The sequence below is a fragment of the Rhopalosiphum maidis genome, chromosome 3, assembly GCF_003676215.2.
Source record: "Rhopalosiphum maidis isolate BTI-1 chromosome 3, ASM367621v3, whole genome shotgun sequence".
In the NCBI taxonomy this organism is placed as follows: Eukaryota; Metazoa; Arthropoda; class Insecta; order Hemiptera; family Aphididae; genus Rhopalosiphum; species Rhopalosiphum maidis.
The window spans coordinates 42,037,303-42,063,327 of record NC_040879.1 but is presented as its reverse complement, the minus strand read 5'-3'; the positions used below and the strand labels follow the sequence as shown (position 1 = coordinate 42,063,327).

The 26,025-nt window shown below is 23.8% G+C and overlaps 2 protein-coding genes across 3 annotated transcripts; one reads left to right on the top strand and one right to left on the bottom strand.

Annotated features, from left to right (window-relative positions):
* Nucleotides 1-185: 185 nt before the first annotated feature.
* On the bottom strand, nt 186-6,318 carry LOC113556014 (histone deacetylase 6). Of its 2 annotated transcripts, XM_026960706.2 has the most exons (18): nt 6,106-6,318; nt 5,511-5,636; nt 4,969-5,099; nt 4,722-4,905; nt 4,477-4,568; nt 4,242-4,415; nt 3,988-4,180; nt 3,858-3,917; nt 3,708-3,797; nt 3,540-3,646; nt 3,244-3,455; nt 3,099-3,180; nt 2,654-2,741; nt 2,398-2,580; nt 2,153-2,310; nt 1,885-2,080; nt 1,624-1,753; nt 186-616 (listed from the first exon to the last, which is right to left on the bottom strand). In XM_026960706.2, exons 1-18 carry the CDS (start codon nt 6,106-6,108, stop codon nt 312-314), a joined length of 2,514 nt encoding a protein of 837 aa, XP_026816507.1. In that variant the 5' UTR covers nt 6,109-6,318; the 3' UTR covers nt 186-311. The 2 variants fall into 2 exon arrangements, with proteins under 2 accessions (XP_026816507.1, XP_026816506.1); XM_026960705.2 differs by lacking the exons at nt 4,969-5,099; nt 5,511-5,636; nt 6,106-6,318 and having other exon boundaries at nt 194-616; nt 4,477-4,575; nt 4,722-4,887.
* Nucleotides 6,319-13,465: 7,147 nt separating this feature from the next.
* Nucleotides 13,466-22,187, top strand: LOC113557462 (WD repeat-containing protein 74-like). Its single transcript, XM_026962999.1, has 7 exons — nt 13,466-13,605; nt 16,803-17,010; nt 17,075-17,282; nt 17,426-17,524; nt 18,852-18,958; nt 21,053-21,263; nt 22,084-22,187. Exons 1-7 carry the CDS (start codon nt 13,554-13,556, stop codon nt 22,141-22,143), a joined length of 945 nt encoding a protein of 314 aa, XP_026818800.1. The 5' UTR covers nt 13,466-13,553; the 3' UTR covers nt 22,144-22,187.
* Nucleotides 22,188-26,025: the final 3,838 nt, after the last annotated feature.

The window sequence follows — 26,025 nt, the reverse complement described above, 5'->3', positions numbered from 1 at the left end:
ATTTTTTTTTCTCAAAATGTTTGTATTGTTACATTGTATACTATTGTGAATAGTTTTTTATGTCACGGTATTCAAGTAAATGCTTATAAATATATGATAATAATAATTAGAAACTAATATTTTATTTAATAGTGAAATCAGTAAGCATATCAAAAATTAAATAACATAAGTGAGAAAAAAAATACAAACTAATAAATAATATACATAAACAATATACATAAATACTTAAAAACTATGACACTTAAATTACAAAAATTATCTAAAGTATAAAACTAAGTGATCAACAATATAACAATAACTATTGAAGACATTTAATCATTAACACTAAATGAGTGTTTACTTGTTCTTTCGTAATTGAAAAACTTAAAACATGACCAATAATTTTTTTGTACATTAACTACTCTTTTTATTGTCTTCTGAGCATTTTTACAAATGGGAAATTCCAAGTTTAAAGGTGGTAGAGGGTCGCCAAGCAAAGCTTTTGTGCACATGGTCATACAATATGAAACTGCATCAATATTGTAACCTCCTTCTAAGGCAAGTATGACTTTACCATTGGCTAATGATGATAAAAAATGTGTGAGATGTCCATAACATTCGGGAGTCACCTTACAACCTGCAAAAAAATTGATGTGAAATTTTAAAATTTGATTAACTATGTATTTAGTTTTAGGAATAAGTGACTATGTAAAAATTTAATAAAATGTTATTTATCAAAATTAAATTAATATTAATAGACAATAGGAGAAAAACATAAAGATATAAATACTAGGCATTGTGTGAATATGAAAGAGTTCCTTTTGCAGTTCAAAGTATTAAGTTTATTAGAAATTATTGAAATAATGTTTTTAGATTAATAGAAAAAATTATAAATAATAATCTTAATACTTTGAATTGCAAAATTTTCTATTAATCTAAAAACATTATTTCAATAATCTAAATCATTAACTAAATTTAAAAAAGATACAATTTAATATAAATAAATTAGAGGATGCCATATACCCAAAAACTTTTAGTATTAACAATTTTGAGGAAAAAGAATCAATCCTGCTACAACTATAGTTGAGATAATAAATTTATAAACATAATGAAAACATTAAAAACAGAATTTGATGTCGCTTTTTCATTTTTTTTTTTATGTTACTAATATAAGTTTGAAAAACATAAAATTAACAGGTTATAAATATTGAAAAATATTTTTTTTATAACCTAATTACATATCAACCCAACAATGGCAGAGATCATTTATAAACTATTTTGAATAATTAAGAATTACATTACTTTGAATTAGTAAATAAATGTCTTTGAGATTTGAAATCTGACTAAAATTGTTAAATTAAATCATTAAAAGAGAGTGAATGTGGTGTTCTTTTAAGATTCTAACTTGAAGAGACTATATCAATGAATTGAAGATCTATTAGCTAATGAATCTATTGTTGATTAACAATTAATACAAATAAATTATTAAAAAAATCATATTGAAGTGAATTAAATGTTTATAATTTTTTTAGATTTTTATTGAACATATTATCAATTGTGTGTATGTGTCAATGACATTAATTATATAAATACTTATGGTTTATAATAATAATATAATGCTAAGCAATAAAAATATGATTTAACCTCCAAGTGGATCTCCTACTGCAGCATCAAATCCAGCTGACACCAAGACAAGTTCAGGACAAAATTCATAGGCTATTGGTAAAATTATATTTTGCATAACTGAAATGTATTCAGCATCACCCATACCATTCTAAAAAATAATAATAAAAAAAAACATGTTTGTTAACATCATTAAAATAATTAAAGAATGTTTATAAAAATAACAATTTAATTTATTAACACAACCTAACTGAGTTTTCAATTAGAATTATAGGTACTTACTTTATTCCAGGGTATATTAATGGTATATCCCTCTCCACTCCCTGAACCCGTCACCTTATGTGAGCCTTCTTCAGAGCATGGAAAAAATTTTGCATTTTGGTAACGATGTATTGATATATATAAAACTCTAGGATCAGAACTAAATGCTCTCATTGTGCCATTGCCAAAATGTATATCCCAATCCAAAATCATAATTCTAATTAAATGTTTATCCAAATTAGTGATAAGTAAATAATGTCTAATAAGTAAGATGTTTATTACCACATACCTTTTGAGACCATATTTATTTAAAGCATAGTTTGCAGCAATAACAACAGAATTAAAGATACAGAAACCACAAGCTATATCAAGTTCTGCATGATGCCCAGGAGGACGAATTACAGCCACGCCCGATGCACTTTCATTATTTAATACAGAATCAACTACCTGCAAGTAAAATAATCAAGTACAATTAATAGTTTTACTATGAATTCATTAAATTTTTTAATAATAATAATTTATTTATGTTAATACTTGCAACAAACACCCAGAAGCTAGTGTCGATACTTTATATGTATCTGCAGTCAAATACACAGAATCATAACATTTTTCTTTTTCACTTAATTCTGATGGCGACAATTTGTATAAATTTGACATTTCATCTATATGTTCTTTAGAATGAGCAAGAAGTAATTCACTTTCTTCAGCTTCTCTCGACTAAAACAAATAAAATACAATTTTTGAAATAAAATGACTCAATAATTACAAATAATAATAAATATGCTCATACTGGTAAAACTAAAAGCCTATTTGTCAGTTGAAACTCATTGAACATATTTAAAATTGCACTTATTCTTCCTGGGCATTCTGGATGACCACTAAAATAATAAAATAATTATTACAGTTAATACTAACTTAAAATTATTAACTATTTAAATTTTTTAATTTGCATATAATTTATATAAACTTAAGATATGATATTAGTTTATAACAAATATATGTTTAAGATTTGATAACTAATGTACTAAGCTGTTCAGAATTTTTACTACTAATAAGTTAATATGAGAGTAAGAAAAAAAAAATAATTTTTATAAAAAAAAAAAAATTGCTAACAGTTTTTATACAGTTTTAAATTGTCAATCAATGTAAAACATAATTGGTTTTATAATCTTTTAAATCAATAATGATATATATTTTAAATAGATAAGCTATACTAGATAAGTAACAAGTTATACCTTTCGCTGCTCTCATGTTTTTGGTCCATGATCAGATCAAACGAAACACAAACTTTATTATTTATGTTTAATAATTGGGTCTCTATAAATATAAATTTTAAATATTGGATGAAAATATTAAATGCACAATCAAATATATCCTCACCAGAAATTAAATGTTGAAGAACAGAAAATTCATCTATTTTTGAGATGTCTTGAGTAGGATAACAGTCAAAAGTTGGAAATACATTCAATGGTTCCTCATAGTATGAATACATAGATACTGCCCTGAATGACTGACTTAATAAAAAGTCAACTTGAAAACATTTCCAGTATTTTTGATGTGCAAAAATTACATTCTGTATTGTTTGTACAATGCTAAATACAATTAAAATAATAATAATAATAAATAAATATTTATTTTTTTCAGTCGTCTAAAAAAAAAATATTTATTAACTTTACCTATTACAAGGATTGCTAGTCATATCGAGCAGTGGACATGGGTCTCCGAGTAATGATTTTAAAGTTAATGCTGCTCCTTCTGCTAATGATTTCAAACAATATCCACCCTTAAAATATCCAAGTTAGTAAATATATTTTTTAATTACTTGAAGCAAGAGTAAAATATACCTCCAGTAAAACAGCAACTCTACCACACGCAAAACCCATGAGAGAACGAACTAAATGAGCATAACATGCAGGCGTAACTTCCATTTCTCCCTAAATACAGACAATTGTACACTTACAAATGTTTAATGTAGATCATAATAATATATTTACCTCAGGACATCCTAGAGCAGCATCATAACCAGATGATATTAATATAAGGTCTGGTTGGAACTAAAATAAATAATATTGTAATCAGACTTATAATCAGAAGCAAGAACAAAAAAATATCAATATTACTTACTTCTGAAGCAACTGGTAATAAAATTTGATGAAAAATAGCAAGGTAATCAGCGTCTTTCATACCAGTAGCATTAAGTGGTACATTTATATTGAAACCTTGGCCATCGCCATTACCAGTATAGTCCCACTCACTTTCACGCAAATTAGGCCAAAACTGTCCATGTTCATAACGATGAATAGAAAAATACAAGACTCTGCAAAAATGAAATCATATCAATAGTTTTTAAAAATATAAATAAAAAATGTAAATCTTACCTTGGATCATCATAAAACATTTGTTGTGTAGCTTGTCCATGATGAACATCCCAATCAACAATTAAAATTTTGGAAACCGAATAGTGTCGAAGAACATATTCTGCAGCTATAGCAACATTATTGAAAAAACAATAGCCACAAAATTTTGATTTCATAGCATGATGTCCAGGAGGTCTTAAAAAAATCAATCAAACTTCTAGCAATTTATAAAGAATAAATATATAATATTTCTCACCTGATAAAAGCCATTCCATTTTGTATTTTATTTTCGCAAATTGCTTTAACAAGCTCTATTGAACTACCTGTAGCTAACAAAGACTGCTTATACTGTGGACTAAAATATAAATAAATTTAAATTCTTTGTTTAGTTATATATAACATTTATAGTTCTTTGAAATATAATCATAGAATATTATGAATAATAGTTAATATAGTAAATTTTGTTCTTTTTAGTATATACTAATATTTAAGTTTACTTACTGGGTGAAAGTAAATTGCATCAAATTTAGAAGACAACGTTTGTAAAAGATCAACTGATTGTGTATTATCAGTAGATTTTAATATGTCTATTATGCTTTGTGAATGTTTCATTAATAACTCATCATTGGTGGCATTCCGGCACTGTATTTTTAAACACCTTTCAATCAATCCTAACTCATTACATCTGTTGAAATTTTAAAATATAACACATACAACAATATTAAAAAATATTCTAACATGAGCTTACCTTTTAATGATCGATTCATATCGCTGAGGATTTTCTGGATAATTAATATCCCAAGCACACAAGTGGTTAGAAAACTGATCATCATAGATGATTCCAGTACTTTTAATTGATTTATCAATAAAACTTCTGGCCTGTAGAAAAAAAAATATTATATTTTTATTATCTAGGTACTTATTTTAACTCATTATATTTGTTGTAAATAACATCAAGTAAAATTAAATTTAGTAGTTCACGCTAAATAACATTTTGTAGATAATAATGATTAAATAATTACTTAGAAAATCTTAAGTTTTTAAAAATATTAATAAAATACTTGGTATTTATAAACTGATTATTAAAATAATTTAAGTGATAATAATATTTGAAAATAATATTTTTTAGTGAATCAAATAAAATAAAAAATAATAATTTATTATTATATTTATTTAAATAAAAATAAGTTTAGATTTTATCTTTTAAGTTTGATATACTATTTAATATTGTTATCATATATAATATATTAAAACTATACTTTTTAGCTTAATAGTTATAGAACAACTCACATTTTTAAAATCATCTTGCACATGATCATACAATTGACGACCTTTCATATTATTTGTCTCCAGAAATTCCTTTTTTCTGGCAGCTATTAGAGCACTAGTTGTGGGTTTTACTTTAATTTGATTTTCCTGGAATAAATAAATAATTTGTTTAGTTTTTTTTTTAAGTCTTATTCTAGATTACAAAAAAAAAAATTAATTAATTTAATGATTCACAAAAATGTAATGTATTAATCTTGAGTTTATCTCACTATTAATTTTGTAAATGTTTAGTGAAAACTCAGCGTAAAAAATGTTACCTATCATCTGAAAACAACAATATCTATAAATTATATTAGGTACTTACATTATAATGAGTTGTATACTATAAAACTATAATTTAAAATATATTGCAGTTAACAAAACATGTTAATAGTATTGTAGACTTGAAAATCTACATGACACCGAGCGACATGAAATAGACAACAAAGTACAGAAACAAGTAACACCAAGTATCAACCAAGTGCATGCTAATTGCTCGTAGTGTATAGCTATAATGTATTTTTACATGAAGTTGTGCGCATGAAAATCACCATAGTATTCTTATTAACATCCTTACCATTAGTTAAGTCAGCCGTAAGTCAAATCACAAAACAATATCATTTGATGGTTGCAAAACAGTGATGAAACAGTAATAATTGTGCTTTTGTTAAAAACGTTCAAAATAATTCACATAAACAAGGGCTTTGAGTATTCAAATCGTCAAGATTAAAAAAAAAACAAACATTTACGTTAAAACTAAAAAAAAAAAAAAAAAATATTTTTATTTAAACGCGAAGACGCGGCTGTAGTTATCACGTACTCAAGCAGTGTGCAGACTAATCCCAAAAAATGAATGGTCTGCTTATGCTTATCATCAATGATAGGTCGAGAAATTAATGGAAACAGGCAACAGGGTAACCGATAACGGTCCAGAATTCAGTGGTTCCAAAACGTATACGTGATTGTTTGAGAGCAAATTGGCGGTAATAGCATTTTTTTTTTTTGTTTTTTAGAGTTTTAATTGTCTTGAAGTCCAAGCCAGACAGGCCCTAATAGTGATATCAATCAATAAATTACATAGGTGATAGATACACAAGCCTGCGCCCTGAAATGGCATTAAAACATGGTAAGAATATACAGAAAATATAATCTCGTTTACACTTTAATCTAACTTCAATACTCCCGGCAAAGTAACCAAAAAGTGCAAATCAACCGCCCTTTATCCTAATAATGAAATAATTTTTACAATGTTGTTCATACGAAATGACACTAGGTATATTATACTATATTACCATTGATTATAAATTTATTTATTTTTATTTATAATTAATGATATTACCTATACAGACTATACGAGCATGCGACTATACCTACTTATTGAGATATTCATACAATGGTATCTACCGACAACCGACTACCAAACAGAAAAACGACCGCTTGGCGTCGTCGAATATTGTTAACTAACTATGCTATGATGAATTTATATTTTTTTTTGAACTCATAATAATAATTCGATTACCTTGTTGTAGTTATATAATAAATCAATGTCAGTTGTTTTTGATTGGTCATGTATTTTTGAGAAATTGGTCGGGCACTCGATCCGCGATTTGATGATCTATTATCATGAGATTTGGCGCCAATGTTTTATGTAGTTAGGTTACGTGTTCCTATGTGTGTCCAATAGCAAAATTGTATGTACACGTAGAAGTTTTTTTTATCATAAACTCGTTGACAACATTTAAAGCATAAAATTATCTTGGAAAATATCAGAAATTAAATTTTTTTTAATTTTAGGAACACCACAAAAATATTTGAAATAAAAATTTAATTCATTAGAATAAAATGGTATATTTAGTGCTATGTTGAAAAGTAAAATCGCTTTGAATTAAGTGACTTAATGCTCACCCTCACCATTGAATATTTTTTTCTCTACAACATTTGAATAAGAATTTTTCCATAAAACCTTATAATTGTATTCAACTTTAAAAATTATAAACATTGTTCTGCTAAGCTTACAAATTTACAGTTAATTACACCTTACACTTATTAAACGGTATATTTGTATTATAATAATATACAGAAATGAATTAGATAATACAGGCAACAGGCATAATATTTATGATAAATATTTCTTATACCCAATATTATTTTTATTTATTGTATATCATTTAAATATACAATAAATAAAAATAATATTAGTAGACGATCACAAAATTTGTTTCAGTATAAGAACATGATTTATTGTCAATGATTTTTTATTAGTTATCAAAAGAAATTATTCTAGTGTATGTAATTAATTTTTATAGATAATTTTGTAATATATTTAAAATTACTTTACATTTAGAAAAATAAATATCTATTCACAGTTTATTTATGAACATATTCCATAGGTAACTCTCAGCTCTCTTATAAAATATCGTAAAATACATCAACTCAGATAATGTTCTTAAAAGTTTTATAAAAGGTGAATTTATTCATTCTAATATTAAAGATTATTTGCTATCTAACTTGGTTCTTGTGATTCCAAATTTACTATATTGTGTGTGTTTGTAAGACAGAAACCATTTACATAGTCACATAGGTAGTTTAGCTGTCTGCACAAAAAGTTAAAAAGTACATCGAAATATTTTTTATCTACAACAATCACAGTCATGTGAAATTATAGTGATCAGGTACGGGCGTTAATATTCTTTAAATAAATTGAATACATGCAAATAGTGTATTAGGTGTAGGTTGTAGGAAGGTATCTAATTTTAGGGTAATCGATTTTATTGCGTCCCAAATAAATATCTCTTATTGCATATACCTATATACTAATGCATTATAACTTCTAAAGCTTATTATCATTAATTATAAATAGTATTGTTAATTATAATCAGTTTTTTTACCTATTAAGTACAAGGTGATCCGTGTAAAGTGTCAAGTGGTTATGTATAAGTAAATACGATACTTATCTGAACTTTAAATACTTGTAACTAATTGAATACTCATTGGAAATACGATGTTAAAGTATCAGCATCTACCTAGATATTCTAAGAAATATTCTTCAGAATATGAAATTTAAAAAATTTGTTTTTTTTTCAAAAAGGGTAAATACTCATAAAGTCATACAATTAGAACGGTTTAAAATGTAAATTTTTGTCATTTATATTTTTTAATATCGTTTAGAAATTACATCAAATTAATAAAAATAATATTTAAAAAAATTTTAATTTTAAAGTAATACGTTGAATTTAAATTTATTTCCTTGTATGATATATGAAAGTATGTTACATAAGCGTATGGTTATACTGGTCTAGTAATGATTTTCAAACTGGATGTAGCGAGATTTTGTTCAAAAAATTAAATAATGAATAATGACCAAAAAAATTTATGGTGTAATATAAGTTTGAAAACCACTGCTATAGAGTAAATTGTATAAGTAGGTATCTACCTATTCTATCTAAATAATATTTTATACCAGCATTTTAATAATGTACATTTATCGTCTATTGATGGATCGCGGGTTGTGGTTATTACATATTATCTATATGTTTTTAGATACAAACTTTTAGTGAAAAAAAAAAACATTTTGACCTTAAAATATTACAAAATATTATCAATAGGTAATAGGTTTATAAGATTAAGTACTGACAATACCCACCAGCTATATTAAGGTATTTGTAAATAGTTATAGAATAATAACTATTAAATAATTTAATAAATAATAATATTATAAAATTTTTATTAAAAATGTTAGAAAAAAATTGAGTTGTAAAGTTAAGTACATTATAAACAGTATAAATATTGACATATTGTCATATGGGTTTCATATAATTATTATGTGCATGAAATATACATACACAGGCCACACAGCATTGATTATGCATATTGCACGATTTGAGGAGGCGAAAGTACGGGACCGCTCCAAATAAGGAAATGACCAAATAGGCTCCACCGAGTGATATTTCCTAAACGGATAAAAGAAAACATTATACCTACGAATAAAAATCCAATTCAACGTGTTCCATATTCACGCATATAATGTATTATTTCATATTTGACATTAATACATTATGATAGGTGTCGTCGTTATATAGGTAATGTTATATATATATATATATGTAATTAGAATATATAGTATACTAAATTATTTATATATTTTTATATTTTGGTGTAGAAATAATTTTTACATAATTTTATATTAGGTTATACAGTGTTGTATAAAAATATTTTTAAATGTAATCATAAGAATTTTCAAGTACCTATAATGGTTATAACTTCTACAACAGTTGACTCCTATACAAACGAACATTTATTTAGTTACTAATAATTATTATTATTATTATTAGGTAGGTATGTACGAAAAACCAAACTATTACAGGAAATCTACCAACTTGTTCACTCTAATATTTTATAAAATCATATTATTATTAAAACAATAATATTATAGACGTATTTTTAAAATTAAATAGGGCCCCCTCGTATTTATGTATCTAGCCCAAAAAATTGTAAATCAGGTTCTGAGTACCTTTTAGGCTACAGTCTGCAGATTCTGTTTGTTCATTTATTGTTACTTTTTAAATTTTAATAATAATAAAAGAAGTTTGTTTATATTATTTTTTTTTTCATTTTACAACATTGTACATTGGTATATGATTTGTTGTAAGCATAAATTATATACAATATAATTACGTAATAATAATTTTAATAAATGTTATAATTATAAATTAATAATATATACTCGTAAATAATATAATTATATTATTACCTATTGTAAATATTATTTTAATAAAACATAAATATTATAGATATATAGCCAGAAACGTAATTAAAAATTTGTCCCGGGGGAATAGGTATACAAAATTTAAGAATTATAATAAAGATGGATATATTAACACCACTATTCTTGTTTTGTTATTTTGATACACTCAAAAGATGATCTGAGTTTAAAATAGAAGATTCATGATAACTTTTCTTTAAATGTGTACAAAAATTCTGTATAATATATATATAAAAGGTGGACAAGTGGGTATCGCTTTGCTGTATATAGTAGAGATCGAGAGTTGGTCACTATAATGGATGTGTTAAATTTGAATGCAATGATAGGTATTATTGTATACGAAAAATGATTCTGAACGGAGATAATTTGTCAATCAATTATAATTAGTAGGATATATTATATTATTACCTATAAAGTATATTTAAATTGAAATAATTATTAATTTTACGCGATTTCGTAAAAAATTAAATTTCATCCGCTCATAAAATTATTTCTATATTGACGCTGGCGTTTTTTTTTAGTTATATTTGTAAACAAACTTATGGAGAATTTTGTACTTGGATTTTTAACTTTTAACATATTTCGTAAACATTTGAACTTTAAATGCTTATCAACAAAAATTGTGACTAAAGATTTTTTATTTTTTTTCCTACGATAAGTACAACTTATAATAAACCTTGTATCAAATTTTAAAGATTTTTTGGATCAGAATCTAAAAATAGTAATCCAATATTATGAAAATATATAATAAATAATATTAACAACTGTTTTTAAAAATATTAAAATTACCTCTTTAGCATTTTTCCATTCATTCAATGCCTTAATTATAATCTATCCTAAGGGCTGACTATTAATTAATGCCACCATTCTTAGCAAAAACTACGCAATATTTACAAAAAGCCATTTTTTAATTCCATTTTTTAATTTAGAATATGTTAACCAATTGTATTCAAAAAGCCATTTATACTGAAATCTTAATCCACGTTTTTTGGTTTTTTTTTCACTTAGGTATTGAAAATTTATGATATAATGGCGGTACCCATACATTTGTAGGTATCTATAAAAATAAATTTATTAAATAAACATAATTGGCATATGTGTATTAAGTATTAAAATGATTTAAAGTAGTATTTAAAGTATTCTTACAAGATATTTATTTTCATTAGACATAGTATTTTGATTTATAAAATTACCTACTTATATCATTTTTATAATATTGATGTATCGATGTTCTTGAAATTTAAATCTTAAAAATGTTAATAATATTTATTAGGTATTAAAGAAAGATATAGGCAGTGTTGGGTAAATTATTTTTTAAAAGTAACTAAGTTACGTTACAAGTTACAAAATTAAAAAGGTAACTAGATTACTTGTTAGTTACTTAAGAACAAAAGTAATGCGTTACATTACTTTTTTTACTCAAAAGTAATTAGTTACAATAACTTTATTCTTATGTTATTTAAGTTTCATAAAAAAAGTCTATTTTAAATCAATCATGTTTTATATTTATTTTATACAATAATGTATCTTCAAAATTTTGATCAGTTATACGTGCTTTTTTTTTTTGTACAAATGTCTCCAGCTACACTAAAGAGCCACGAAAGTGCCCTCGAAACACTGCAATATATATTCCCCAAAAATATTGAAATATAAAAATATAATTAAATTTATTATGTAACACGTTCTTCTGGTAAGTTACTTCTAAATAGTTAACGTTGTTACTCTTGCCGTTACACAAAAATAATAGAAACGAAGTTACCATAACGTTATTGAAAATTGTAACTACGTAACAGTAACGAGTAACGCACGTTACGTTACTACCCAAAACTGGATATAGGTACAATATTAAAATAATAATTTTTAAAAATATCAATTCTACCTATGAGCAAAATACAGTAATCTACTAGTAATGCTTATTAACTATTTTCACCTAATAATATACATTTTAAATGATTAAAGAGTGTTTATTAATCATTCATAGGTAAGTACCCATGGGCGTAGGTAGGAAATATTTTCGGAGAGTTTTTTTGTCTAAATCTATATTAATATTAAAAAAATATGAATAATTTATTTGTGTATATTAAATAGGTAATACAATTGTTTTATTTAATTTTGGGGGGTGTTTGAACACCCAAACCCCTCTTACCTACGCCCATGTAACCTACTTACAAATTCTGAATTTTACACATTCATGTGTATTAATTGTACCAACAGTTTTTAGTTCAGAATTTACTACTCAATAATCTATATTATTCTTTATTAAAAAAATTAAAAAATTAAAATTAATTTACACAATAAATATTTAAATAATTTGAAATTTTCAAATATACCTCTCTGATTTCTACTTACTTTTTGTGATATACCAAAAATACTGGAAAACAATTGATTTTTTTAAATATCGTATTATTTTCGATTTTTTCCACATTTTTAAATTGTTGATTATTGAAATGACATTCCAGTATAATGCTGTTTTTAATGGACATACAGACGTTCGTGTTGTTCGGACTGTTTTGAAAAAAAAAAATTTCCCTTGATTTACTATGTAAAACCACCTAAAATAAGTCACTGGGTAAAATCAAATACATTTTGAGTGCACCTCAAACTGTATGGGGCCACTCGCTTATTGCGATTACTCGCAAACAAATAAATTGTTTTCCTTCAAAAACTTAGTGTACAAAAACACACTTATTCAAAAAAAAAAAAAAAATCAGTCATAAAAGTAGTTCTTTATTATTTTTATCGAGGATTCCGCGATATTTAAAAAATTAATTGTTTTCCGTTTGTTGTATAAATACCGTAATAAAAATGAGCAACAATTTTTTCAAACATATTTAAATTCAGTGCCTTCAAACTCACATTTTGAAAAAAGAAAAATATGAAAAACGAACTTGGTTCGTAAATTAGATTTATACCAAAATGTATAAAATGTTCAACTTTTATAGTTAAGGATTTTAAATGTAATAAAAAGTGTTTCAAGTTTAAACAATAATCACAACATTTTCAAAATTATTTTGTGGAGGCTGTGAATTGGATTGCTGTGAATTCATGGAGGTAAAAATAATAATCTCCTTCGTTGGACGCAGAAGTGACGTTTCAAAACAACTACAAGCACGTGGTTTTCGATAACGTTTATGTACGCGACGAATATTTACTGATAAGTTACCACACAGTAGAATTCTTCTCGCCGCTTCGTAAAACGAATTTTTGTTGTTTTTTTTTTTTTCGTTTTCCACTAACGGTGAACAATTTATTTATTCAATAAAATGGCTTGGACTTACGATGCGATAATTGGGTTCAGCAATGGAATGTTAAAAGGTAATATTTAAAGTTTTATTTTGTTTTATTAAGAAATATGTGTAATGCAGATTTTGATCGTGACAGACAAATATACTGATAATTTAAATTACTTTCTTCATCTATAAATGTATATAAGTGCCAGAAAATTTGAACTGCGTACATTAATTAATTTAAGAGGACGTCGCACTTCCATTGTGTTGTCTCCGTCTTACACACATACGATATAGAAGAAACGCGTCTACGCAGTCTGATTAGAACTCGCTCAATTTTTGTTCTACAGTAAATATAACTATTATAAAATTAAAAGATGACAATATTTTGAAGTGTAAGACGATGAGTCTTTTTTATTATTCCCAATATAATGTTTATTATATTGTTAAGTCTTAGCTATTTCTTAACTGTTAAGAAATAGTAAAATTTTCAACATTTTTAATAACCATTAACTTTTCAAAATTTTAATTTTTTAAAAAAAACTCATCGTCTTGTCCTCCAAAATATTGTTATATTTTAATTTTATAATAGTTATATTTACTATAGAACCAAAATTGAGCGAGTTCTATTCAGACTGCATAAACAAGTTTTGTCTATGTCATACGTGTGTAAGATGAAGACAACACATGTGGGTGCGACATCCTCTTAATGTATTGATATAAATAGCTAAATAATATTGTTATGATTGTTATGATAATATAACTAACTTGGACCGTTATTGTTAAGACTAAGAAATGAATACTACATAAATTATTTTAAATTAAATTATAATTAATAATTTTTCCTATATAATAATACCAGAGGAATTATAAAAGATCAATGGTAACTAATTAAATAAATTGAATAGGTTAATCATCTCAATAATCTTCTTATTTATTATAAGTATTATGAATGTCATACTGTAATAATGTAATTTAATATATATTACAATATACAATGTATTTTCTTTTAGTGGTAACACTAAATATTTCAGTCCAGTGACCTCAGATTGATATAGGGTTTTAGGGAAGAGATAGGGAATACCTAAATACACATTTTTTGATAATTTTTAAACTTATGCGTCTTTCAGTGTGCACATTTGCAATACAATTTGCATTTTTTTAAATAGCAACAGTTGTTTTCAACACAAACTTGGATAGACTTAAGATTCGAAGTATAAGTTTACCATTTATCTCAAATTTAGTGTTATGAGCTAGGGATAGTGTAAACAAACAATAAACTAACACAACATTTGTAATTTCTATTATTTGTTTAAAAAATGAACTAATACCAATACTTGTCTTACAAATTGTTCAAAATTTGACCCATTATTCTCCATGCAGACAATACATTAATTTAATTTGAGTAGCTGTTAAAATTTGTTCTCTTTGAATTTTTGCACAAGAATTTTCAATTTTATGTTTAAATTACGCGGAATCACACAAAAATGTGTAAAATCATAGGATAATTGTCAAAAAATTTAATGATTAAAATTAAAACATTTGCTTGTTGTCATTTAGTCAAATTTTGTTTTACATCCATAGTCAAAAGGTCAAAATGACTTAAAACAATTCGGTCTATCTGAATTTGGTATTAAAAACACCTGTTGCTATTTAAAAAAATGCTAGTTGTATTACGCTCATACGCACACTGAAAGATATAACGATATGAAAAATCCTCAAAAAATTTGTATTTAGGTTTTCCATATCTTCTCCCAAAAATCCTATAGTAATTTGAAGTCACCAGACTGAAACATTTAGTGTTATTTTTAAAAGAAAACACACTGTATATTTTTGTAAATTTAGGAATGTGGATTTTATTATTATACTTTCTACTTTATTTGTAAGTCATATCAAATTATAATTTAATTAATTAATATATGTATCTTTATTAACACAATAGCTAAAATCTAAATAAAAATCCAAAAATATTAAATACTACCTGAGGTTTTTTAGAAATTATTCACGTGTGTGTCTCCACTCAACACACTGGAATTCTTAAAATTTTTATTATATCGGTTAATGTAATATATTAGCTTCGAGATTAGCTTTTTCAACAGAAGAAAAATAAACAATAATAGCTCACACTTAAAATATGTACATAATATAGGCAGGAATAATATTATTGTTTTAATAATATGTCATCTTATTATCCTATACATATCAAACACACATTTACACCATATCTTATGCAAATGTCTATTGACTAAGTGTCTAAATTTTTAAACTTAAATAATGCTACTGCTATATTAATTATTAATTTGACAATAATTTTCTTAATAATATGTACATAATATTATAATACCTCAAAATTATTAAATTAGTTATGTTGTTTCATCAACAATTGGTCAAATTGGCTGTTTTTAAAATTAGATAATGGCAAATTTCCCCCTTGCCAATTTGACATTTATATAAATTTATAAAATATACTGATATGTAATATATATTAGGAATATATATTCAATAAAAATGGATAAATAATATGTGAAAATTTTTCTATTTAATTTGCAAGTTCTGTGTAAGTAATTACTTATTTTTAATTAGTATTAGATTAACTACTCATGTATTTCAGTCATTAAGTAAGCACATAGCTCTTAACATGATAAACATTGTACTCGTTTAATAATGTAAAAATAATATAATTAATGTTAGTATTTATTATTACTATAATTTATAGTAGGTACTTATTTTTTAAATAAATCAAATATGCTGTAGATTTTGGGTGGTTTTTAACAATTATATATTTTATTTATTTATATGCGTGTTTAAATAAATGGTTAGTAAATGGTAATGAGGATCAATCATCAATTACTTATTAGTTTTATTATATAAAGTTAACATGATGGAAACAAAATTAATATAGAAAACTTTTTACTGCATCCATTGTATAATTATTTCTGTTATTAAATAATTACTATTAAGTTAACGAGTAAAATTAAAAGTCTAATAAATTTATAATATTTAAAGCAAGACATAATTCTTATTGGTCAATGTTTCATTGTTCGATACAGAACAAAAATGAAACAGATTAATGTAAAATATAATTATACTACTTTTATGAACTTTTGTTGTTGTTGTGATAACTTTTATAACTGAATATATTATAATATTGTAAAGATATTTCTAATATCTAAACAAATGAATAAGTTTCTTAATTAAATAGGTATATTTATTTACTAATATTAGGTAATCTAAGAGTAACTTAGTAGTTGTTTAACATGTTTTAAAATTATTTTTTCTTAACAGGTGTTGAGCTTAAAAAAAACAAGTTTAAATACACTAATTTATTGGATGCATCTTTAACGCTAAATACTCTTAGCAATTATGATGAAAACAAAACTATAATAAGTTCAAAAAGAAAAATTTTATTATTCGATTTGAAAAATAAAAAAGTGTCTAAAAAATATCTTATTCGAGAATCTGGAAATATTATTGGTGTTTTTAAAAATAATGAGTAAGTTACATTTTATAGAAAATATTTTGTATTTTATTACTAATAATTTATGTTTTATAATAAGTGTTTTAATTGCTGGTGTGGACAATGGAATGGTGGTAGTTAAACCTATCAAACAAATTAAAGCTGTTTCAGACAAAATAATTACTGGATCACATTTATCATGTGTTAGACAAGTTCTTACATTAAATAAACTTGCAACAGGAGGAAATGAAAATCCGTTAAAAATATGGGATTTAGAAACAAAACAGACTGAATTCACTGCTAAAAGTGTAAGTCTTAATTTTATTTTCAAATAATATAAATGTATTTACATTTTTTGGTTATAGTACATATTTTTTAATATTGTGTATTTATGAATGATTTGATGTTAACAGTTTTAAAAGTTCTTATTTATTTTGTTTTTTATTTTTAGCCTAAACCAGATATGCTTCAACTCAAACAACCTTGTTATGTGTCTGATATTCAATTTTTTAACAATAATAAAGCAGTAGTTGCTCATAGACATGGAGTGGTAAATATGTATATATAAATCATTTTAAGTGTAAAAATTGAAAAAATGTTAGACTAAAATAATTAATTTAATCTTTCAACATAATCAAAACAATATATTTTCTTTCAAAATATTTTTGTATTTTCTTCAATAAAATCATTAAACCTTATTAAAGTCATACTTGTCACATCATGAGTATAAATAAAAATCAATTAAGATAAAAAGTAAATGACCAGTTTGGAAAGCATTAGAAGAAACATACAATTTACAAGAAATGTATTTTCTTATTTATTTTTTTGTTGTTATAGTTTTAAGATGCAATTTACTAAAACCCTTAATAAAATCATTATAGAAAACCATAAGTATTAAGTATTGAATTAGTTCACAAAAATAATATTTTAAAAATGTTGATCTTATATTCTCATTTGTTGTATTTTAAGAAGTATTTGTTAACAAATTATGCAAATAATTAAACTAAAATAGCTATAGTATAATAATAATAATTTATTTTAATTTAGCTCATATTTCCTTTTCTGACAAAGTATTTGGTTGTTATCTATTTTGTTATAATAGATAATTTCTAAATTATTGTAGTCTCACCAATTGTAATTTATTTAATTAATATAACTTTGATACAGTCAATAACAAACTTCAATCAAATTAAGCAAATAAATAATTAAATATAAAATATATCTTAATTTTTGATATTTATTATGGATTAATTAATTTAAGTTAAAAATCTAAAGGTTAGATGTTCTTTAATACCTAGATAATGGTTTAAAGAAAACTTAGTTCTCTTATAGCTTAATGTATGGTGGTATGAATGGAATATAAAATTAAGTTCAAATGATTTTATAAAATAATTATATTAATTAATGCAATTTGTGTATTTATTAGAGGTCTATTTCATGTGTAGTTAAATTCACATATATAATATGAAATCACATTAATTTAAAATTTACATAAGTGTAAGTTTATTTCACGATTTATTATTAAGTGTAATTTTATTTTTAATGTAAATTAGTGTGTTCTAAAGGTTTTTAGTTTCTAGATAATAATGATTGGTAATCAGTTATTTATTTTTAAAAATAGTAGCTAAAGATATTTTTTGTTTTTGTTTTTTACAGAAATTATATATTTAATATATACAATTTCTTAAATATTATATTATAACTTAATATATTTAATTAATATTATGTATTAAATACACGTGAAATAAATATTCATACCAATTAATTACACATGAACTCATGAATCTTGACTTACATTCAAATTCGAGAGCTCTATTATTTATTTATAATGAGTAATGAGGTAGTATTATAATTTAAAATATATTTTAACATTATAGGTTGATTTACATGATCCATTGTCTAGTCAAAGACGACCAGTGGCATCTTGTAAAGCAGAAAACACAGGTTTTGTCAGCTTAAGAACAATGCCGGATTACAGTGATTAGTAAGTGTATTATTTATTGTTACAATACAGAGTACCATTTGAAATGTATATTTTTCACCTAAAAAACAGTATACCAAATTTAGTTTTTATAAACAATATGTCGTACTATATTGCCTTCTAAGCTAAGATTTTATAAATCTTTAAAATGAAAACATGATGTGAAATATTGTTCTACTGTAACAATATACAATTAAATCTTTATTAATGGACACCTCTCATAGTAGACCCTTCCCAATAGTGAACACTTCTAAATAAAAATTTATGCGCATAATAGGAGTTATAATCTCTTAATAGTAGACGTGGACACAATAAACTGGTACCAAATTAAAAATTACCTTTCATAAATGGACACAATACATGTACATATCGAAAACGTTTAAGTAAGAAGAAGAATACCAGTTGATATACAATCCAATGTTTAAAGAAGTTTGGAAAACAATAGATAATTTAAAAACATATTTTAAAAATAAAGAAGATGAAATTGCATTATCAATGGTAGCCAATTTACAAATTCATTGTGAAAAACAGAAAAAATTTACACAAAAAAATTCATTAAACATTTTTATACTAATTTTTAATACATACATATAATATACATATACATACTTATATTATAGTAAATAAATAATAAATTAATATTCCAATGTATATGTTCATAAACAGTGTATAACAAATTCCCTACAGTGTCTCCCTATAGTGGAAATTTATTAATTTCATGCAAATGTCTATTAAGTAGAGGTTTTCTCAATAGTGGACAACTCCCTATAGTGGACATTTTTTAATTCCCGTGGCTGTCCACTATATAGAGGTTTTACTGTAGTCAAAATTTAAACAATTAAGCACTATAAATCTTCAAAAGTATTAACACGTAAAACTATACTTAACATGAAAATATTTTCTGTAGTATAACTACTAAGCAAAAATACAATACATTTTGTAGAAAACGGTACAGTTTATTCTTTTATAATATTTACAAACATAAAAGTAGTATACTATTATATATTTGTACTATAGTGCTTTGGAACCTAGGCTCTAATTCAATAATATAGTTAACTGTCTAAATAGAAATTATAAATATTAAAAAAAAAAATCTTTGTTAATTTGTTATATTGTTAATTTTATTAAAAAATATTTATAGTAAAAAGACAAATTTAACGCTTTGTAATTGTGTTTAGAGACTGAGTAATGTCAAGTCTTAGACCTTCAATAAAATTCAACTAAAACAATTTTATCATAGTTTGAGTTTGAATAACATATTCTATAATAATATTAATCTTTGAGAAAGAATTTAATTGAGTGTGTAATTTCATTCATTCTCAAGGCTTAATATTTCAGATAATGCCATTATTAGAAACATTGTTACTTAAATTTATTTTTATATTTTATGAATGTAGTCTTCTAATATATTTGAATACTTTTGTGATTATCAATTACTCTTTTCTTGAATATTTAGTAAAATGTGTATTTAATTGATTGTTTATTTAATTTAAATGAGGATTAGCATAATATATTACAAATGTGTGTTGATTCGAAACAATATTTATAATTTTTATATAAATGGTAGGTTAAATTAAATATTATTCTAAACAAAAAATATAGAAATTTAAACAATTATCTGATAACTGAATATATTTATTTACTAAGCTTACTATAAAAATAAATCGGATTATTTTTTGTTGAATTAAAATTTGACATTTTTTAATTTATTAAATATAATTAGTTAAGTTGCTAACATTTTAAGTATACCTTGAACATTTATATTGTTACTTATGCATAATTTTTTTGTTCATTTTTCTGAGTCAATTGATATTTAATTTTTATTTTTTCTAATTATTAATTGAGATTTATACTAGATGATTAAAATGTGTTTAAAAATATTTTAATATTAAAATTAGTATAACTTTAATTTTGTTTCCAATTTCATTTTTTAAAATTATTCGTGTATTAATTTTTGTGGTAATTAAATAATTTAGAATTAGTTCAGTTTCCAATAGCTATTAATGAAATATGTTTATAATTAAATTATAATAATAATAATTATTATTATTATTTAATTATAATTATTTTTTTATTAAATTATTTTTTGAATTGCAGTGAAGTAATCGTAGGAACAACAAAAGGATCTATATTTCATTATGATTTTCGTGGAAAATCAACATTACCGGTAAAAACATTTAGAGGAAGCACTGGTTCAGTAAAATCAGTGTCTTGTATAACTTATTTAAATCAAATGCATGTAATGAGCATCAGTTTGGACTGCCATCTAAGAATACACAATTTTATCAGTGGTGACCTCACTATTCAGGTATTATATTATTTATGTAAATATTAATATATTATGTTATTTATAATTAATGTGTTTTTTTAAGAAAATATATATCGTATTATATTATACCTTAACTCTAATTATAATGACAATAATTTGAAACACTTTAGATTTTTACTATTAACTTAGAAAAAAATTTAAGAACATTCTTGCAATTTGAAAATGTTTAATTATCTAAGAGGACACTTGTATATTGGAATGAATTGATTAATTATCAATTCTAAAAGTTATAATATTATCTATGTTGTCTCAATTATTTTTACCCATTTTGTTTTTCATCTTACATAAAAATATCAAAATACTGTTAAAAACTTAAAAACTAGCATGCAAATAAAGATAATATTCTTACCTTTAATTTTTTTAATAGAATTAGTTTGCAGACATCAAATTGTATAATTAATTTGTTTTTAAGACAAAGGATACACATCATGCCGGTTAACATTAATTTTAAATTTCATTTTTACTAAGAATTTTACATAGTTTATATAATAATTTTATGTGTTGTGTCCTTATTTCTTATAAAATAAAATGTGAACATTTTAAATTACATAATAATAAGTATAAAAATAATATCTAGGGTATCAAAATTAAAATTTATGTCATTGACTATTACTATAAAGTATGAATACATTATACTTTGAAATTAAAGAAATTATGAAATTACTTTTATTTAATTTTTTATTGTCATTATTTCACTCAATCAGTTATGTTGTAATTTTATTATTATTTGTGTATATTTGCTTAAATGTTGTGTTGAAAATTTTAAATTTATTTATTAATAAATTATTATTTGTTACAGGATTATATTGTAGCCAAGCCATTAGCATTATTGATCAAGCCAGATGAAGCTATAATTTAATTTACTTATTTTCCTTTACTTGTAAATAAACAATGACCTTTTTATATGATTGAGTATTAGAGTATTTTTTAATCTTCTGTTATTACTACATACAAAAGGTTTAAAATTACTCTTAACTGCTTTGAACTAAATCATACTAATGATGCTAAAGAAAAACAATTAGATTTGATTGTTAACTTTAAAAATAAAAACAATTTATACCAACTATTGATAATGAATACTACAAAACTAATTTAACTAAATCAAACATTTAAACTGAACTAAGTGATTATTGGCTCAAATTTGTTGAAAATGAAGAAGATATTAATTCAAACAAAAATAATTTTTTCAAAATATTAAACATGTAAACTTATACAAAAAGATTTTTAATCTCATAAACATGATTTATGTAATCCCACAAAAATATAAGTATTATTATAAAATATTATTGCATAATAACTAATAAGTTATTTCCGTTAAACAATTTATTTTATAACATAATTATGTTGTTTAATACAAGTAAAAAGTAAAAATAAATAAATTGTTTCTTATTTGTTTTTGTACCATACAACCTTAACAAAATGTAAACATGAAATATTCCTTTCTATTATTCTAATCCAACTCTTCTGCTATTCCATTAGTACAAAATTATAAAGCTTACTTTTACAAAGTATTTCCAAACTTCAAGTTTTTATTGTTTTAAGATTTGTAGCATAATTGAATAAATGAAACCTATTAGTTAGTATTATTTATAACTATTAGATTATTATTATTTTGCGTATTATATTTATTCATCATATTAATAATAACTGAATTGGGCAGTTTGGGTATTAAACTATATTATCTCATTAAATAAATCGCTTTCAAAATATGTTATATACTTATGGCAATTTCTAACTATTATTTTTATAGTCGTTAATGCATCCACTGTCAATAGCTTAATTTATATTGTTATTAAATATTATAACAATTTGGTCAGCATTATGGTTGAACTCTTAAACTATTTGTTATAAATGTTAATACATTAATACATTAATGTCTTCAATAATATTATAATACTTATAATAGTATGTGTTACTGTGTTAGTCTTACATTGATATTTTAATTAAGTGTTATTACTGTCATTCAGTTGTTTGTAATTGTTTATGATTAGTTGAAATGTTGTTTTAATGTACCTAGAATATCAAAAGTAATTTTTATATTTAAAAATACAGCTTTTGATAAATATTTAGTCAACTTAAGCTAATCAATTAACTCTAAACTACTCGAACTCTAAAATACACCCTCCATAGTATACCAATATCTTGGTTTTAGTGTAAGAACAGTATACTAATATTAATTTTATTTAAATTTAGTCCTATTCTAGTATAAACATGTACATTTTTAAGATTTATTAGTTATTTCTGACAAATTTATATTTATAATTTCCTCATAAAAATTGAATGTTGTTATCTTTAAGTGTTATCTATTATGAGTTTAAAGTATGTATACTTAAATTACTAAATACAAGTAAGGTTCAATTTTAGTTATATTTTAAAACAATTTGAGATGATGTCGTGAAACTTTTTCTGACTTATATAGGAATGTCATTTTTATCTTTCAATGAGTTTAAATTAAGTAAAGAATATAAAATAACATCAAATAGTTAATGATAAGTATTTTACCCACAAAAGTGATGTTTTGACATTGTTATAGGTAATACAGTATTTATGACTAAGTTTGTTAAAAAAAATATCTTATTAATTATTTTTAGTATAAATCAAAAACGTTGATACTTAACTATTTACCATACTTTTTAAAAAGATATTTTATTATAATTTTCTAATGTTGGTTTTTACAATTAAAAACTTCTTCTGAATACAATAAATCAGCATCACAGTTCCTAAATTTAACGATTATTCTACTTTATATGGTTCTGATTTCATATCTTATAATAGTTACCTATAGGTAATGTCTATAGTTTAATTCACTTACCTATCCTTGCATGATCCACAATCTTAACTGTTTAACTGCCAGGAAAATTATTTACAAAACAATACAAATTTATTAAAGTTATCTAATATCCAGTTATACGTACTTGGCAAGATTTTTTAATAGCATATAAATAAAAACAAAAAAATTTGATAAACTTTCTTTTCATTTAGAAATTATAAATAGATTCATAAAATCTATTCGACCGTTATTTAAAATGAATGTTGAATATTTATAACTTTATTAATATAAAATACAACTTTAAATGTTTTCGAAGAAAAATATACATATTATATAATGTTAACTTTCAATACTCTTGGTATGGTTCAAGCACTTCAACCATAATATAGATCTTCTTATTAGTTGTAAAATCAATTATCATCTGAATTTACAGTATGTAGTAAATTTTAGGTACCTACAAGTACTAGGTAGGTAGATACTTGTTCATTGCATAATCTTCTTTCAAAAATTAGTATAGGTAGGTATTGAGGTGTGCCTACCTATGTTATTGTCTTATTGATACTTCTAAAACTTATATAAAATATAAACAATTTTTTATTGTAGTATCAGAAAACTCGGTTTTTATTTCTAAGCTGATATAAATTGTGCTTTTTACTTGTATAACCTACTACCTCATATTATTATTTTGAATAATGACGTATAGTTGCCAAATGGGTTAGGTATCTAGAAAAAATACTTCTTTGATATCGTATATGATAAAAACCAACTAAAGGAATTTAAATAGTGATTAAATTATAAATAATAAGATCGGTATATTTAGTAACTACTAACTAGTAACAGTTTGAATTATTGATACTTCATCAATTCTCGCCCCTCGCTCTGACGAGCGGTTTACACTTCACACGACATACACTTTACACAAAATGCAATTTTTATTTAAATAAAAATAAAAAATTGAGTTTATATGTTGGTATTTTGGCAATATTATCTTGAAATTTGATATAGGTACCTAGGTATTTGAATTTAAAATGTTAAGAATAGGTAGACAAAGTAGGATTACAGATTTTATTAGCGAGCGAAGCAATCGATACATTTTTTTCACTTACGAAGATTAAACGGAATGCAAATTTATTATAGATAATTTGTATTTGTTATCCTAGAATTTTGATTTAAAAATTGAGATTACATAAGTTTTACGCAACCATTCAGTATTGAATGCTATAGGAAGTGACAAATACAACATTCTTTTTTTACAATAGGTACATATTATTATCCAGTTATATTTTATTTTAAGAACAATTTGTACAGTACATATAATATTAATATACAATAAAAATATGAATACCCGTTCGATACAACCACTCGGGTGTTTCTATTTTACATTACTAAAAAAAAAAAATTAACAAAAAAACGGTTGTGTGTCCCGCATAAAGAGATTTTAATGTGGTTATACATAAATCGTGTCGGCAACATAGCACATAATACGTAAAGCTTAGTTTCTGTTTTCCAAACAACCCAAACAATACTTCGACGTGACTTCTATAGTTATATCCGACTAATATTTAGTGTTACGGTTCCAATATACCTTCGAAATATTTTAAACAACAATAACAACACGTTACTTCATCAAATTTTTCTAATATAAATACGAATTTAGTATTATCTAACTTCCAGAGTCATGAAATCGTGTTATATCAAGACGAAAGCCAGGCATATATAGGTATAAGGATTCAGATTGAAAACACAAATCTGACGTCAGTTAGCTTGTAATCATTTCGTATATATAGGTAATTATGTATAAAATCACGTAAGAAACTAAAGACCTAATTTCGGGGTTTACATTATAGTTTTAAAACGAAAAACAAATAAAATTATTTTAAAATTATCATAAAACATTATATATATATATATATATATTAAATGCTAAGGGGACAACTTGATGAGATTTATGTATACACAATATATAATATA